We start from the raw sequence: 18,654 nt of genomic DNA on the forward strand, positions 1-18,654 counted from the left end.
ATTTTTGGTAGAGATGGGGTTTCACCATGTTGGCCAGGATGGTCTCGATCTCCTGACCTCATGATCCGCCCACCTTGGCCTCCCAAAGTGCTAGGATTACAGGCATGAGCCACTGCACCTGGCCCAGTTACAATTTTTTAAAATATATTTTTAAGGAAAGTACTTTTAACATTACTGATATAAAGCCCTGGTTCAACCTGACCACCTGGCATTTTGTGTTTGTCCATCTGAACCAAGTAGCTTTTGAAGATGTCAATTTTCCTTAGAAATGGTTCGTTACTAAAGAACATACACTTGTTTTTGTCAGTTTCAATGAAATGAACCGGAATATAAGTTATAGAGGAAAATGTCTTATACAAAAAAGAAAAAAGATAAACATAATCGTATTTTTTAAAATGGCTTGTTACTTTTAAATCCCTTAAGGGTAGGGGGAATAATCTTTGTATATATAAATATCTTTGTATCTCAAATGCATAGCATGTTGGCAGGAATGTAATAGGTGCTTAGTAAATATTTGTGGAATTAAAAGCCATTCCTTGCCCACATTCATTGAATGTATCACTGCTTAAATCCCATTGAACTTCTATTAAAAAGAAAAAAAAAGACCAGGCACAGTGGCTCACTCTATAATCCCAACACTTTTGGGAGGTTGAGGCAGAAGGATTGCTTTTGAACCCAGGGTCTTGCTATGTTACCCATGCCAATCTGGGCAACATAGCAAGACCCTGTGTCTATAAAATGATACAAAAATTAGCTGGGCCTGTGGACTCATGCCTGCAGTCCCCACTGCTCGGGAGACTGAGGTGGGAGGATCACTGGAGCCCAGGAGTTTGAGACTGCAGTGAGCTATGGTTGCACCACTGCACTCCAGCCTGCACAAAAGAACAAGACCCTATCTCAAAAAAAAAAAAAAAAAGTATATCAATAGCAAGAATCTAATGAATTCTAGTAGTCTTTGTATGTCTGAAAAGTTCTTACATGATAGTTTAACTGGGTATAGAATTCTAGGTTGACAGGTTTTTTTTTTTTTCTTTCCGCATGTTGAAGACACCCCATTTTCTTTTGGTGGATAGGATTGTGATGTTAATGAGAAGCCTGATGTTAGTTTGGCTTTTATTTGTTGGTTGGTGGTTTGTTTTCCTGAGACATGGTCTGGCTCTGTCACCCAGGCTGGAATGCAGTGGCACGAACTTGGCTCACTGCAACTTCTGCCTCCTGGGCTCAAGCCATCCTGCCAACCCAGTCTCCAGAGTAGCTGGGACTACAGGGCCATGCCACCACAGCAAGCTAGTTTTTGTATTTTTTTGTAGAGAAAAGGTTTTGCCACATTGCCCAGGCTGGCCTTGAAATCCTGGGCTTAAAGCAATCTGTCTGCCTCAGCCTCCCAAAGTACTGGGATTACAAGTGTGAGCCACCGTGCCTGGCCTAATTTGGCATTTCTTTGTAGGATGTCTTACCCTCTTTCTCTGGTAGTTTTTAAGCTGTGCCCTTTGTCTGTCATATAACAAAATGCAGATTTATTTTCATTTTTCCTACTAGGGATTCTTTCTCCTTTTTCGGTTTGAGGATTCGTTTCTTTTACAGGCCTCTGGCATTGCCTCTTCCATCTTCTCCATTCTCTCCTGGCATTTTAGAAACTTTGCTATGTCTTCTGTCTCTTAACTTCCCTATTTTTTTTAGTCTCTGCACTTCATTCTGAGTAATTTTATCCTTCCAATTTATCAACTGCAGTGAGCTGTGATCATGGCACTGCACTCCAGCCTGGGTAACAGAGTGAGACTCTGTCATGTGTTTATTTATTCATAAATGAATATCTTTTCAGATGGCTTTATTATAGGTAATTCCTCAGATTTCAGTTCTTACATTGGTTACATATGCTCAACTTCATGATGGTAGGTTTTATATGTTCTTGATAATTTTTGTCTGAACTCCTCCTGTTTTCATTGGAATCAAAAGCATTCTCTGGCTTATGGCAATCTTCCCATGGTATATTTTTTATTCACCCCTGATTGAGATCTGTGGTTTTCACTAGTTCCGGACAAATTGTTTATGTTGATTTTCAGCTTAGAGTTCCCATACCACCAGGTGGTACAAAATCACATTCCACACGTGGCACTGGCTGGGCATTCCTGTTCGTCGCCAGTGATTCTTTCTATCTAGAGTAAGAAAGTGGTCTGCTTCTAGCCTGTGTCCCAGGTTTGGCTTTCCTGGCTTTAATTTGCAAATTTGACTCCTCATTCCTGTTTTGTGTTTCTTTGTTGTTTAGTGCAGGGAGTTAAACCGTTTCCATCTCCGCTCTCCACATGAGTGCTGTAGACTATAACTTAAGGACCGACCCTACTAGGGCTGCTGAGCTTCAGCTCCCGCTCACCACTGTGGGACTTCCTTGTTCGGGGCACCTAGACATTCTGCTTGCTTACTTTTGAGCTCCAGTGTAATTTTGTTGTTGTTACTGTTAAATTGTATTTAGTATTTCTCTTTTTGGAATAGGATGAGGACTCTCTACCTATTCATACTGTATCATCTTGTCAGGAAAACTGGGACTATATATAAAGTTTATTTTTCTTGACTCACTGTCAGTAAAATTTGTTAGACAGGCAATTCATGGTCTCTGTAAAAGGGTTATGATTCCATCTATAATTCAGCCAACTGTAGTTAGCATCTCAAAATCACTAAATATTCTTGCAACCCAGCAGAGGTTGAAATAAATGTAAGATTTGTGGTTTCTTATTTATTTATTACATGAAGATTGCTATTTTTTACATTTATCCATTATATGAAATTAGACAACTGAAAGACTGCTTAATAATTTTGCAATTATTAAATTAGAAAATTTTAGATATCCTATGTTTATGCCATAGTGTATATAATCATTAATTTTTATCCTTTGGTATAGTAGATATCAACATATGTATCAGTATGCCCGAGTCTTGACAACGGAAATAACATGTTATTGCCAATACTTTTATATCTTAAAGGTATAAAATAATTTTTTCCTGTGTCATTTTCTTAAAGACCTAGGTTAACATCTTCTGACATTGATGTCAGTTGGGGAATGTGATTTACTTCATTATAAAGAGTGTGACATTCTCGTTGTTTGACCAACAGTGACTATGTTTTCAGACATAGCTTTTGTTTCCTTTCTTTTTTTCAGACATATAAAGAAAAGGTGAATGCAAATACATTGCCACACACAAAGAAAGGCCAGCAACCGAGCGAAGGCAGCGTTTCACTTCCTCTTTACATTTCACACCCTGTGAGCCAAAAGAAGAAAAAAGTCTACCGTACAAACCAGACCACCTTCATAATTGGAGAAACACCAAAAGGAATCCGCAGGTACGTCGTCTCTGACAACACTAGACTTGAAGAATAATTCTGAAAAGAAATGTAGCTCGGTAGTAAAATATACAAATATTTGGATTATAACCATAACTGACATCTGAATATTTCAGAAAAATCTGAATTTCAAAAATAAATTGCAAATGTTTTAGATGTTGTTAGAAGGCTAATCCCTGAATTGATTACCATAAAAAGGGAAATCATGTTATACAAAGAAATGATATACTTAAGTACATTTTATTCATTCAGTCAATGAATATATTTTGAGCACCTAATATATGCCCAGGCATTGTGCTGAGTCTTGAATATACAGTGTGAAAAAAGACAGACGTAGAGCCTCTAGTACAGAGGAATGGGGTTGGCATCAAACCATAAAGTTTTAAAAAGTAAACCTACAAATAATTATAAAATGGTGTGTTATAAGAAAAAAGAGAAAGAGAATAATAGAATGGGGAGGGGACGTGGAACCACCTTTCTTTTGGGAAGTCAGGGAAGACTGTCTACACAGGTAGCGTTTGTGTTAAGAGCTGAAGGATAACCATGCAAAGAACCAGAGTAGGAGCATCTCCAAGGAGGGAAGAGGTTTGGTGTGGTCAAGGAGCTGAGAGAAGACTGGTGACCCTAGTGCAGAATAAACCAAGCAGAGAGTAGCATGAGATGGAGGGTAGAGACACAGGCGGGGCTGGAGCGTGCCAACCCTTGGAGGCTACAGAAAGACTTTGGATTTTGTTCCAAGTGCAGTGGAAAACTGTTGAAGAATGGCATGATCTGATGTATCTTTTTGAAAGATGGTTCCAGCTTCCCTGTGGAAGAGGGCAGAATGAACAAGGGTAGATGAGAAGGAACTCAGTGATGGGGGTTTGCACCAGAGTGGTTGCCATGAGGATAGAGCCAAGTGGATGAATTCAGTTTGGTGATGGACTGGTTCGGGAAAGAGAGAGAACAAGATTACTTCTTTCTGTCTCGAGCAACAGAGTGGAGGTACTGAATGGGGAAAACCAGAGAGAAACAAGTTCAGAGAGGAAAAAAATCAAGAGTTCCCTTTTGCTCATATGAAATGTGACATTCTGTGGAAAGGTTCAATAGGCAGTGTATGTATGAGCTACTTCTGGTTTGGGGGTTAAATTAACGGTTTAAATTTGGGAGTCATCAGCATAGAGTTTATAAATGGTCTTCAGAACTGTGAGACTATGTGAGCAGCCTAGGAACAGAGCACAGAGAGGAGGAGAGAAGCCCCAAGACACAGACTGGAGGCAGCAGCTCCTCCTGGAGGAGGTGTAAGAGGCACAGTGTCAGGTCCTGAAGTCCAGGAGTAGTGAGAGGGTCTTAAAAGGAAGGAGTTCTTAACTTTATCAAATACCGCTGAGAACCAGAAGCAGATGACGTGGGAAACTGCCCACTGGAGGTAGTAGCAGAGCACTCAGCAGGCACCTTGGCAGGAGCAGCCTGGGAAGCAGTGCGCAGGCCCTGGCGGGAAGTGGCAGGTGCTGTAAGTTTGGATGGAAGCGGTGGGCAGGCCCTGTCGGGAGGTGGCAGGTGCTGTAAGTTCAGATGGAAGCAGTGGGCAGGTGCCTGCTGGTGGGAGGTAGCCGGAGCTATAAGTTTGAATGTAAAAAGTAGCAGCAGCCGGAGGGCATGGTGGGTCTTAGAGTTGAGATAGCAGAACCCGTTGTGTGTTGAGGGAAAAGACTTGTAGGAAAAAAAGAGATCATGTCAGAGAGGTGAAAACAGAAAGAGGGAGGGCCTGGAAGCAGTGGAGGGCGGTACCCAAACCACAGGCCATGGTCTGGCCTTTGAGAGGCGTTGAAAGAGAAGGGACAAACACAGGCACAGATGTGACATTTTCTCAGTGAATTGAGAACTGAAGCCCTAAGTTCAGAAAGAGAAAGATTTAGGGAGAGAGAAGTTAGGAAACAAATCATTTATAAAGTAGGAAAGTAGGCTTAATGGGACTAGAATTTCTGGATGGCGTTAAGTTCCCATTTGAGAATACTTTCAGGAAAATCATCTGTCCAGTTTGCATATTTTATTCAGCAAGCTTCAGTTGCTCTGTTGCAGACACAAGTAGAGAGATGGCTGGGTCTGCCCAGGGGTTAGAATGAAGGGAGAGAGAAGCAAGGAAGCTGTAGAATGTAAAGGAGTAAAGGAGTGATTATAAAGTTAAACCTAAGCTGGACAAGGGAGGCTGATGGATCGTGCAAAAGCACAAGAGTCCGTGAATTTCAGGACTTGAGTTACCAGCATATCCCCCGGCATTGCTGTTGTGGGCGATCATCAAGTAGCTGAGCTGGAGCCTGAGATGACTGAGTCAGGGACTGGAGGTTGAGCTGTTGATGGTAATGACAATGGCAATTTATAAACTTGGGAGTAGGGGGCTAACATGGAGTTGAGATGAGTTTGGAGGTGAGCTAAAGAAAGTGGTGGGCCAGATATTGATTGGGCGGGACATCCACATGGATATTGATGTTACCAAGAATGATGGCAAGAGATGGGGTGGGAAGCAAGATTAATCCAGAATCTTGAGAGTTTAGCTGCTAGCAGGAAGCAACGAAGGGGTCACTTAAGATTAAGGAGAGAACAGTTTAGCTGGATGGCATAAATGTTAAAGAGGGGAAGGAGTTTTCTAAGAAAAGAATGGTCTGGAAGCAGCAGTGTCTAGAAGCACTAACCCTGAGGTTGGAGAGCCATGAGATGCAAGATCCTTGCCTTGCAAGGGCTGCATGGGAAGAGGCAGTATCATCAGAGCACAGGACCATTCAGCATAGAAGTAGAAGACTCGGGGGACTGTTGGTTCCAGGGGCACCGAGGGATGGCTTGGAAGGGTGAGGGATTGGATTAGATCAAGATGTACAGTAGGAGGAGATGAGAGGCCAGTGGTGATGGATGACAGCAGTGAACAGGCATGGGGGGCGTGGTCGGGCTGGCCCTGCCGGCTTCTGGGGGCAGTGGGAAATGTCTCTGGCTCTGTGGGTTCAAAATACTTCCTGCAGGGGTTTGGCGACTCCCAGGCAGCCAGTTCCTCAGCTGCCCGGGGAAGAGCTTGTCCCCTGGCTCTTTGGAGTGCTAGCGTGGCTTGTTGGAGTGTGGCTCTCAGCTGTCTGTAGTTGCACAGAAAGGTGAACACCTCCCGCACTGCCACACAGCGTACCTCCCACCGACAGACCAGCAACAAGGAGTTTTGCGGAGTGTGCCTTTTCACTTTGGGCAAATATTTTGCCAGGAGGCTGACCATATACCTCTTTCCTCCCAAGTTTGCATGCGTTCTCTGTTCTCGATTGCCTCCAAGAGCCATGTTAGGACACTGGTTTGTTCTGTTCCGGGCTTCAACGTAGCTGCAACTTGAATCTCTTCCCTAGATATATTGTATGCTGCTTCTAGTCTCCTTCATCTTCTTTGCTCATCAGTGCCTTCTTAAGAAGTGGTTTGGAAACCGCCTCTTCAACATCATGATGAGTAAGTCTGGAGGGGACTCCTTTGGTGACTGGCAGTCTCTGAAGGAAGTATCTGGCTTTCTTTTCCGTGCATTTGCAGCCTTACAGAGAGCAGGGAGCTTTGCAGGTGCTAATTCTTTGTGCCCTCTGAGTCAGAAGACTAAGAAATAGAAAGAGTTCTTCCTCATGTTTCTCAGTGAGTCGTCCTTCAATGCTCATGAATTTCATTATGTCACAACCTGCACCAGGGAGCAGTGAGGCATGATTGAATCCTTTCTCAGTGAAACTTCACATTGTGACATATGAGGTCATTTCAGAAAAGGTTGCGATGAGCTTACACTGACTTATGAAGGCTCAGTCAGTGACCCCAAGGTTAGGATTGGCACCAGGTTGAAAGAGTGATCGTGTCAGCTTGATGTCAGGGCCCGTGCTAGCTAGTCATACTGCGGCTTTGTTGACGTCACTGCTGGGTTGAGTTCGACGGAGGTTGTGGTGCCTCCTGGCTTGACGGCTGAGAGGAGGGCACTGAGTCTTTTGCTTATCTGCTGCATCGGGTTACAGCTGGGCTTGCACACAGCATGATAGATGAGCAAGAAGGCAGCCTTCACAACCTTGCACTTGGTGGTAAATTACCCATGGTTTTCCAGTCAGGCATGCACCATGGTGCTATTTTTATTTTGCCTTTCTCTCCAGCAATTGATCTGTCCGGCCTGATGAAATCCTTCAGCTCCAGCACCAGATCAAACGTTGTAATCAGCATTGTGAAAGTGACTGATGCAGCACCTGCTGTGTGGGGAGTTTGCTTTTGGAATGGACACGATGCCGTACGGCATGCTGCATATGCATCTTGAGCTGTGGGCAGAGCAATGACAGACTCGTCAGCTTCGTTGAGTTCTAGTGGCACGTTCAAGTGTTTCAATCACTATGTGCCTTATTGGCTTTGGTTACCAATTAGGGATGTAGAATTAAAACCGTCCAACCATGTACATTTTACCACCCTCTTTTCCATTAACTGTCCTAGTCAATAGAATCAAGACTGCACCTTCCTCCACTGCAGTCACATGATCATCTGAACGAAGTGTTCAGTCCTGCCTCTCCTTCCGGAAGCTTAGGCAGACAGAAGATGAATTCAGCTGTGTTCCACCCCCTTCCTCCAGAAAGGGAGGATTTTGAATTGTGTCCGTGGTACATAACTGCTTTTGATACACTTGCTGAAAGAGACATATCTTTGGTTTCTTTTTTCCCCCTTTCACTAAATGGGTTATGGAAGTCTACTCTAGTTAACTAATTTTTCTTCACAAAGTGGCTGGCTTATGCCACCTGGTTGTACCCTGCAGTTCCTTACGTTCTTAGAGAAAATTCTGAAGGCCCAGAGTTAGGAAAGCCAGTTAGAAGGCAAAAATAAAATGAATGATAATTATAGCTTATCCTGGCCGGGTGCGGTGGCTCAAGCCTGTATAATCCCAGCACTTTGGGAGGCCGAGACAGGTGGATCACGAGGTCAGGAGATCGAGACCATCCTGGCTAACACGGTGAAACCCCGTCTCTACTAAAAAATACGAAAAACTAGCCGGGCTAGTAGTGGGGGCGCCTGTAGTTACAGCTACTCGGGAGGCTGAGGCAGGAGAATGGCGTAAACCCGGGAGGCGGAGCTTGCAGTGAGCTGAGATCTGGCCACTGCACTCCAGCCTGGGCAACAGAGCGAGACTCCGTCTCAAAAAAAAAAAAAAGAAGTACTGAATTATAGCTTATCCTGTAAGCAGCAACCACGTGGCTTAGTGTACTTGCAGACTACTCAGAGAAAACGAGGTTAGAAGCAGCTCTCCTCCCAGAGCTCGCAGGGTCGCCGCTGAGGCCGCGGTTCCAGCACAGCGGAGGTGAAGTTACTTTGGCAGTTGCTGACACCACCAAGCCTTAGATAAATAAAAGGCATCAGCTTGTAACCTGGCCAATCACTGAATCTTTACAAGCACAAATATTTATTAGAAGAGCCATGAAAATGGATTTGAAGATGATTAATAAACAGAATAATCTCTCATTATTTCATGTGAAGTGAAAACTGGAACCTCTTAAGAATATGCTTGTTACTTTCCAACAAGAACATTGGCAATTTCCAGGACAGAAATTTGGAGTCATGTATATGTGTTATTAAATATTCTGTTGGAGATGAAAGTGGCTGTTGATAAAGCATGGATAGTATCTGGATTTGGGGAAGTTAACAAGATAGTGTAGTGAGGACTAGAAGCCATGGGCCCATCTGAAGCCACAAACGAAAGCTGTGAGTGTGCTTTATGGTCTACCACTAACAGCAAAGGAAACACAAACTATATAACCTGGTCTGTGCGGCAAAAATAAAAGTGGTATTGAAGCTCCTACTTACATACATTAAAAGTAATTTCTTTTATGCTAAGGATTCTGTGGTGCATAAGATAAAATTCAAACTTCTGACCTTGGCCTACAGACCCCCTATGATTTTTAGCCTCTTCCTTGCAGTTTCTCCTGCCACTCTTTGAACCAGGTCATCTTGGACCTGAGACTGTACATGCACCCTCTCTCCCGGGAGACTTCTCACTCATCATTACCTGACCGACTTATCAGGAAGAGATGCCTTTTCTACCCACCTTGCCTACCACCAGTCACTGACCTAGGTTCCCTTTCTATGAATGCCAGTAGCGCCCCATATTTACCTCATGGTAAATTTACATTATGGGTTTATCACTCTAGTCTAGTTTGATTTTCATGCATTTGTCTACCCCAAGTAAACTGTAAACTCCTTGAAGATAGAAACCGGAGTCTTATTTGCTGTTATATAGTTCCTGCTATAGTGCTTAGCACATAACAGACTCTATAAATATTTGTTGAGTGAATGAAGGAATGTTTTAAGGAACTATGGCATAAAATATAATTTCTAAAACTTTAGGATTTTTAATCATGGGCTGCTCCACTCACTCTCTATGACTTTTGTTCAAAGGAGTATTTATAAACATTGAGCTGTTCTATCTCTTGGCCCAAACTCTTCATCAGCAAAGCAATACCCACTGTCTTAGTCTGCTTGGATTGTAATAACAAAATACTATAGACTGGGTGGCTCAAACAGCAGAAATTCATTTCCGCAGTTCTGGAGGCTGGATGGCCAACAATAAGAAGTTAGCTGATTCAGTTTCTGGTGAGGGCCTTCTTCCTGGCTGGCAGGTGGCCACCATCTCCCTGTGTCCTCACATGGCAGAGAGGAAGAGGCAGAAGAGAAAGAAACTGTGTGGGTTCTCTGGCATCTCTTCTAAGGACACTAATACTGTTGGATCAGGGTCCCACCCTTATGACCTCATTTAACCTTAATTACCTCCTAAAGGCGCTAACTCCAAATACTGTTACGTCCTGAGTTAGGGGGCTTCAGCAGGATTTGGGGGAGGGGCACAGTTCAGTCCATAGCACCCTCGTTTAGGGAAAGGAGCAGGGCTCAATGCCCAGGTCCCTAAGTCTTTCTGCCTCTATCTTACCAAGGTTCTTGAAGGCCCATTTCCTCATACATGTATACAACCGCTTTTATTAGTATCTTATACTAAGAATACAACAGACTTCTTCTAATAGCATCTCACTTCTTAGCTTAGGTGTCCATACCAGCTGGGGAAAAAATAATCTGGGTTTATCAGTTTAGAACTTCCCTTTGGACTCATCAAAAAGTCTTACACGATTTCTATATTGTATTTGTAGAAGAAGGGGAAAAGGAGAGGGAAGGGAAAAAAACAAATGTCTTTCTTAATTTTTCAGAATTTGCTCTTTTCGTTAAGATTCTTCTTTGACAACTTTATTTCATGGGACTTGAATACAATATGGATTTTCAAGTACAGATTCTGTAAATCATGATCCTCATGTCAGTCATAAATCACTGGCTCACTGGAGGAGTAGCATGCTGGGCCTCCATAATTCCCCGGAAATACCTAATATAATAGCATAAATCAAAATAACTTACAAAGTGGTGATTTTGTGAGCTAAAATACTTTTCTCAGTAGCATCAGGGAAGAGGCCTCATTCTACTAGGATAAAATGCATTTTCATTATGGAATTCAGCAGACATGCTAAAGGAACAAGATTACCTTCCTTGGCCTCTACATTTCCTGTTACTGGTGATGAGTTATTTCAAAATAAAATGTAATGAAAATAACCACTAGTTTTGTTCATTTAATCTTTAGAAAACAATTTGAAGAAATGGCCTCTTATTTTAACTCGTCTTCTGTAAACGAATTTGCTGAACATATAACCAGTGCCACATCAGAAGAACGACAGAAAATGCTAAGAGACTTTTATGCTTCTCAATATCCAGAGGTAAAAGAACTTTTTGTGGATTCTGCATCAGAATTCAACACTTCTTCCTTTGAGAAAGGAGAGTGCACCAGGAAGAAATCTGAAAAAAGAGACTCTCTTATAAAAGCAAGGCTGTCAGATTCTGAAACCTTGTCATTTAAAGATTCTACCAACAAAATTTCTCAAGTTTGCAGCCTAAAAACATATAAAAGAAAATCAATTAAGTTTCAGAATCATAGTTCCTGTAGAGAAGAGGTGTATTCTAATGATGCAGAAGCTAAGAAATCACCTGTTAGTTCTACTCAAAAGACTGACAGTGGGAAAAATAGCCAAGCATCCAAAGATACTGTGACATCCCGTTCTCAGAACAGTGAGTCTGAAACACATGAGAGAAGGTTAGAAAATACCATGAAAGACAAACAGGACCTCACAAGAATGGGCACTTCAAGAAAAGAACCCCTTCTGAAATTGGAAAACAAAAAGATAGAAAATCCAGTGCTGGAAAATTCTTCTGTGATAAGCTTACTTGGTGATACCTCTATTCTTGACGACCTTTTTAGAAGTCATGGGAACAGTCCCACACAACTGCCAAAGCAAGTTCTTTCAGGGCCCGTGGAAAAAGCAAAACAGAGACCAAAAGATTTCTGGGACATTTTGAATGAGCAGAACGATGAGAGTCTTAACAAACTCACAGACTTGGCAGTAATAGAGACTCTGTGTGAAAAAGCACCTCTAGCAGCACCCTCCAAAAGGAGAGAAGAGCCAGCAACTCCTCTTTGGAAATCAAATGAGAAATTTTTATGGAAGAAATTTAGCTCAAGTAGTACAGATGAAAACACAACCAATACACAAAGTACTACATAAGTATATAAATGAATTACTGCACCAGTGAACTGCTGCCATCACTGTTTATGGCACTGGATTCCACACTGATTCTATTATCTTGAACACAGTTGTTGACATACATTTTTATTAAATTATTGCTTTAGGATTTTTTAAAGTCTGAAGTATTATCATGGATCTGTTTTTCTTGATATTTGATTTGATCTTTCAAGAATATGATTGTATTTGTAGTATAAACCTCTGTTATGAATTAGAAAAGATTCTAGGTTTGTTAGTAGGAGACTTGGGACATCTTTCTTACTGTATTACATAATGATGTGACACTTGCCCTGTGAGCATTGTTTCCCAGTATGAAAGATGAGGGGTCTGAACCAAAACAGCGTGAGTGTCCTTCCAGTTTAAAAAAGCTTTGCTTTGCTCTCCTGATGGCTCATAGTCTGAATCATGTCCGCCCCTCAAATCAGGTGTACACCAATGTGTTTCTTTTTTACTAGCACTTGGGAAAGTTATTAAGTATTTTCTTTTTCCCTGGGTATCATGTTCTATTATTACTTTAGAAAAAAGTCATAACTAGTACTGAATATATGGTATATATGATATTAAAATGGTAATTTTGCAACAGCTCAAAGTTAAAAGGTTAATGTTACTTTGCTATGTGAGCTGTGATTACTACCATTAGCCACAGACACCAGTGCCTCAACTTTTTATGTACCTATTGGATTTAATCAATGTAAATAAAGGTTTGTATAGTATTTTTGAAGTTAAGTATGAAGAAATGAGTCAACTTTTTATTTTGTTAGAAACTATTACATTTTGAGTGTAATTTATATGGTTTACAACAAAATGAATGCGCTCATTGTTGAATTCATATGTATTTAGAAGCCTTTACTCGGCCCCTGTGTTCTGTGCTAGGGGCTTGAGCTGTACAGGTAAGGCAGAGCTACAGGTGAATGAAAGGAAATCATGTCGGTGAAAAATCATGGTGGAAAGCCCCGGGCATCTCGTGTGCACGCTGTAGGCAGGACCTGCACTGCCTCCGCTGCAGGTTCAGATGCTCCGCTGCAGCTGTCCTTCAGTCAGTTCACAGGGCTGCGAGAGGAGGACACATCCATCCGGAAAACGGCCTGAGCTGGGAGCTGGCTGTGCTAGAGAGCACTGCTACCGAGCTGAGGAGAGGGGGCTTCCATGCACCCAGGATGTGGAGTCATTGCTCAGAAGTGAACAAAAAATCAAAAACCAAAGTCTTCTTAAGGGACTGATCAGCCAAGTGTGCTCTTCTTTAGAGCAGTGTTCCCTTAAAGCCCTGAAGACACCTCTTCAAGGAAATAAACAACATCTGCAAATGGTGCAGCTGCCCCTAAGTATTCGAGGCAAAGAAGCCTAAGTTTGCAGAGATGATGATGAACTTTTCATTCGTCCACAGAAAATGAGAACGCCACAGGAAATACACGGTTATTTTCTAATTAAAGTTCAGTGTGTACACTTTTTAAAATCTGAAGTTATCCTTCCTCTATGGATATCAAAATAACCCTCTTTTATGAAATGATGATAGATCATAGCTTTTAGTCTTTTTCATTGTCCCTGCCAAGACTAAAAGTTGGCAGTCACGTCGGTCCCAGAAGTTTTATTTGACACTTACTGGTCTATAAAATCCAAAGGAATGGGGATCACTGCCTGCCTTAACAGTTTTTTGTTTTTTGTGTTTTTGGCACGTGGAGGATTTTTATGTCACAAATCCAGCTAACAGTGGGTCTAGGATCCAGGCCTCACCAAGGATGTTGCTGAACCTGCCAGCCCCAGTGACAGGCCCGCACCTTCAGAGAGCAAGAGTGCCCATCACTGTCTGGGCTCAATGCAGACTTGTTTCTGGTTTCACCTCCACCAGAGACTGCAAACCATCTTCCTTCTGCCCAGTGCTTCTGGGAAGCCTCACTGGGATGGTTCATAAGCCACTTTGCCGTGGGTGATGCCCGTACACTGTGGCGTGTACGGTGGCTCCACTTGGTGTTTGTTGCACGCGGGAAGAACATCTCACTTTTGCTTGGCTAAAGGCTCCCCCAGGAGGGCTGTTTTGCCTCGTAGGGTCTTGCAGGGTTTCGCTAGGAAAACAGTGCCTCTGGTAGTTACTCTCTGCCCCTAGGAGGAAAGACAGATTCGCCCTTCCTTCCCGAGTCCCAGGCTGTGTGGTTCCCAGCCCCAAGGTAGCAAGTCAGCACCTCCGAGAGGCTTTTAAGCATACAGATGTCCAGGGTCCTCGTCAAGAGACTCTAAATCAAGGGGTCTAGGGCTCAGCACAGGCACCCTTTTTGTTTTTGCGCTTTCACAGGAATTCTGATGTGCCAGTGATTGTCTGAGGTTTGTCCCTGGGCAGGACTCACCTGCCTGACCTTCTGTCTCCCTGGGACGCAGTATTTCCAGAGAGGTGCTTCAGTTGCCCCACCACGACTTCCAGCGCCCTCCATGTCCACATACAGCTGAGCTCATGATGGAGCACACCGTGTGCTTTGTGTTGTTACATTCGTATCAAAATGCCCACACATATCTGAACATCTGTGTTCACAGTGGCATTATTCACAATAGCTAAAACATGAAGAAAGCATTCCAAGTGCCTATCAGTGAATAAGCAAAATGTTATACACACACATGGGAATATTATTCAGCCTTGAAAGGAAATTCAGACACATGCTACAACATAGATGAATCTTGAGGATGGTGTGCAAAGAGAAATAAACCAGACACAGAAGGACAAATACTGTATGATTCCACTTACATGAAGTACCTAGATGAGTCAAATTCTTAGAGACAAAGTAGAACGGTGGTTGCCAGACACTGGGGGGAGGGGAGAAGGGAGTTATTAATGGGTATAGAGTTTGTGTTTTACTGGATGAAAAGTGGCCTGAAGATGGATGGTCGTGATGGTTGCACAGCAATGTGAATTTAATGACACTGAAGTATACACTTAAAAGTCATTAAAATGCTAAATTTTATATGTATTTTACCACAATTTTAAAAATGGAAAAAAAGTATGACCAAAAGCAACACCTCTCCAAAATGTGTGTTATATGCCAAATGTTGACATATGTGAGATCACTGACTATATTTTACTTATAAATTTGAAATTAATATGGTTTTTACATTGACACTCCATATAAGCCATTATTTTGAAAAAACATTTTCCTTATTAAAAGATTGGGAAGAAAATTCACACATAGCATTTTCTTTTTTTGTAAGACAGGGTCTCACTCTGTCACCTAGGCTGGCGTGCAGTGGCGCAATCATAGCTCACTGCAGCCTGGACCTCCCGGGCTCAAGGGATCCTCCTACCTCAGCCTCCCAAGTAGCTGGGATCACAGACATGCACCACCCTGCCCGGCTAATTTTTGCATTTTTTTGTAGAGACAGGGTTTCGCCACATTGCCCAGGCTGGTCTCGAACTTCCGGGCTCAAGCAATCTGCCTGCCTTTGCCTGCATTGTTTTTCTATTATACTTAATGTATTTTGTTTGCTTTGCTGCAGGTGAAACTATGATGGTTATATTTATTGCCTAAGTTTCCATTAAGACCAATCTTAATCATACCAATATCATACCTGTCATGGACAGAGATAATACTCATCTGATATTCTTGGTTTTTTACTGCTCTGTTTTGTAGATAAGAATCAAGAATGCTTCTTTCTACAGATATCTTTTTTGTTAGCTAAATAGGCCTCACAGTCTCATTGAAAGAAATAACTAAAACTCACTTTATATTGTTTCAGTTGATCTGGCAGGGGGAAAAATGCATGCAGCTCTGAATTTCTAATACGTCTCTAAGGAAACTCCAGTGAGTTGTCTTGTCAGACTAAAATATCAATTATTGACCTCTATACGTTCGGATTTTCTTAATTTTTTTATAAAGTGGGACATGTTTCTGACCTGAAAGAAACTTCAAAAGAAGCCTCGTAATAGCTAATTCATATTTTTTCTTCTTTCCTAAAACTATTATAAAAGCATTAATAGGAACAAAACAATTATTTTTCAAAATATAAATGCCAGAATGCACCATATGAGAATCCCCCAGCCCCCTCTGCTTGCCTCCCAGCACCCTCATTGTGCTCCAGTGTTCAGCTTTCTCTTCCTCTCCGTCCACCACTCACTGCCCTCTCTTCCCACTGCCGGTACCTAAGTGACCTTCCTTCACCTGTGCCTGGCAAAGCCCCAGGTTCCTTCCACATCACGCCTGACTCCGGAATTGACACCTCCCTCTCTCAGCTTCCTGCTCACCATGGAGCCTCAATGACCTGCCCACCATTCCCTCAGGCAGCACTCCCACTGCCCCAAGACGCCATCACACCTTCACCCTGCTGGGACCTCCTGGCTCCCTCAGCTTCCCCTACTCCACATGGTGGGTGTTTCAGTCCGTTCTCACGCTGCTATGAAGAAATACCCGAGAAATACCAGGATTAATTTATAAAGCAGTTTAATTGGCTCACAGTTCCGCATAGCTGGGGCGGCCTCAGGAAGCTTACAATCAAGGAGGCAGTTCGCCTGAAGGGAGAAGAAGGGCACCTTCCTCACAGGGTGGCAGGAGAGAGAGGAAGGGGGTGGGGGAAGCCCCTTATAAAACCATCAGATCGGCTCACGCCTGTAATCCCAGCATTTTGGGAGGCCGAGGCAGGCAGATCACAAGGTCAGGAGTTCGAGACCAGCCTAACCAACATGGTGAAACCCCGTCTTTACTAAAAATACAAGAAAAAAAAATTAGCCGGATGTGATGGCGCGCGCCTGTAGTCCCAGCTACTTGGGAGGCTGAGGCAGAGGTTGCAGTGAGCCGAGATCGCGCCACTGCACTCCAGCCTGAGTGACAGACACTCCGTCAAAAAAAAAAAAAAATTTCCTGAAAACTCACTGTCAGGAGACCAGCGTTCGGGGAAACCACCTCCATGATTCAATTACCTCTACCTTGTCCCGCCCGTGGCACGTGGGGATTATTAAAATTCAAGGTGAGATTTGGGTGGGGACACAGAGCCAAACCGTATCAGGGGAACAGGCCTTCGGCAGGTGGATAAGATAAGATGGGAGGAGTTCTGAAATGCACAGCCAGGATGCTCCAGAGGCCAAATCATCAGGCAGGTCATCCCAAGGACAGCAGTTAATTCACTGACATGCCAGCAAAGGGCAAACCCAACTGGCGCGGGGAGCCCAGGTAGGGGCGCCGCTCACCTCCTAAAATGCCCTCAAAGACCCCTTAGGGCACCGCCAAATGCTGGGACATGTTGGGGTGGACAAGCAGGTCTCAGGAAGCTTAGAAGGTCCCCTAGGTGGGCGCTGAGGGACAAGACCCACGGAGGAAGGCAGCCGCGGATGATGGAATGCCCTCCCAATGGCTTCCGCAGCTCAAAAGGAGACACACGCTTGGCGCTGGAGTCCTCAGAAAAGGCCACTTCCAAACTGTGGGGATGGGGAGTGGCCGGGCCTAAACCAAGGGGAAGGCAGAACAGCCCCCCTCCAGTCTCCCGCGGCCGTGAAAACCCCGGAGCAGCAGGCGCGTGGGCCATTGGGTGCGCAGGTTCCTGGTGCGGCTTGGCCAGGCGGGGAGCGCGTCCGACAGTTCACCCGCCGTCCAGGACGCGCGGGCCGGGGAGGGGGAGCGGGAGAGGGCGGAGGGCGGCGCGCCGGGCCCGTCGGGCTGTGGGACCGAAAGTCCTGCGTGTCGGGGGCTGGCAGCGCGGCCGCGGCGAACCCAGCCCCGGGGGCACCGCCTGCGGGCACAGGAGCCGTTCGGCTTTCCCCCTCGCGCCCGTTACTCAGGCGTCCCGGGGAACCCCGCGGGCAGGTGTCGGGCTGCGTCCGGGCAGAGGCGGCCTCGCCTGGGTCCGCGCGTTCCCGAAGCCCCCGCGGCGGGGCCCACTACGCGCGCCGGGACCGTCCCGAGCCGTCCGCTCCCCGACTCAGGCTGCTTTTCCCTGTGCGGGAAAGAGAAAGCGAACGAACCAGCTGATGGCTTGGCCGGCTGGAAACGGGCAGCGAGGTCCAGCTGGAGGGCACGAGCTCTCCGGAGCCGCACACCTCGGGGAAGCTCAGTCCCCACCCCCGGCAGGAGCGAGGGGCGGTCCCGGGGGCTGTTCCCGCGGGAGGGGAGGGGAGGGGAGGGAGGGCGGCGCGACCCTCTGCGGGGTCCACCCCTCCATCCTCCAGACCCCGCGGCCTGCGGGCCACGGGGCGCATTCTCGGAGAGCGACGGGCGGGAAGGGCACCCGCGCTGGCGACGGGCGGGGTGGAGGGGAACTCGGTTAGCGGGGACGATGGGCCGAGTGCCTCCTGTGCCCCCGCGCGAAGGCGAGGCCAGTGGGCTGGCGGTGTGGGGCGAGGCCGCCGGGGGCCCAGGCACCTGCAGCCGGAAGGGTCCGCTCCCTTCCCCGCCCTGGACGGCGGCCTGCGCGAAAGCAGCCTCCACTGGGTCCCGCGCGCGTCGCGCCGAGGTCGTGGAAGGCCGAGGGCGGGAGGGCGGAGGCGCCGGCAGGGTCGGCGGGACTGGGGCTGGGACGGAGGACAGGGGCTCGGAGGAGGCAGGAAGGACGCCGGGTACTGCGGGGCGCCGGGGGGGTTCCGAGCGCAGCGGCTGCGGAGCCGACCCGCCCAGTGGGAATCGCGGCCCCGGCGCGCCCACGACGCTCCTCCAGGCCGAACCCCTGCGGCCCCGAGCCCCCGGCCTCTCGCCCCCAGCCACCCCCCACTCCCACCCCGCAGGTCGGCCCTGCA

At 45.5% G+C, this 18,654-nt stretch overlaps 1 protein-coding gene across 14 annotated transcripts in view; it reads left to right on the forward strand.

Annotated features, from left to right (window-relative positions):
- The window catches only part of ERCC6L2 (ERCC excision repair 6 like 2), a 151,404-nt gene that overhangs the window by 115,924 nt on the left and 16,826 nt on the right, over window positions 1-18,654 (forward strand). For 10 of the 14 annotated variants that reach the window (XM_021927737.2, XM_009189243.4, XM_021927739.2 and 7 more), the window contains 2 exons: window positions 3,155-3,336; window positions 10,961-12,687. In XM_021927737.2, the coding sequence (XP_021783429.2) occupies window positions 3,155-3,336; window positions 10,961-11,936 (1,158 nt within the window). In that variant the 3' untranslated portion in view covers window positions 11,937-12,687. Of the gene's footprint in view, window positions 1-3,154; window positions 3,337-10,960; window positions 13,408-18,654 lie in introns of those variants that run through there. The other 4 variants (XR_001895455.3, XR_001895457.3, XM_009189242.4 and 1 more) reach the window with 3 other exon arrangements.

This window comes from Papio anubis, chromosome 13 (assembly GCF_008728515.1).
Source record: "Papio anubis isolate 15944 chromosome 13, Panubis1.0, whole genome shotgun sequence".
NCBI lineage: Eukaryota > Metazoa > Chordata > Mammalia > Primates > Cercopithecidae > Papio > Papio anubis.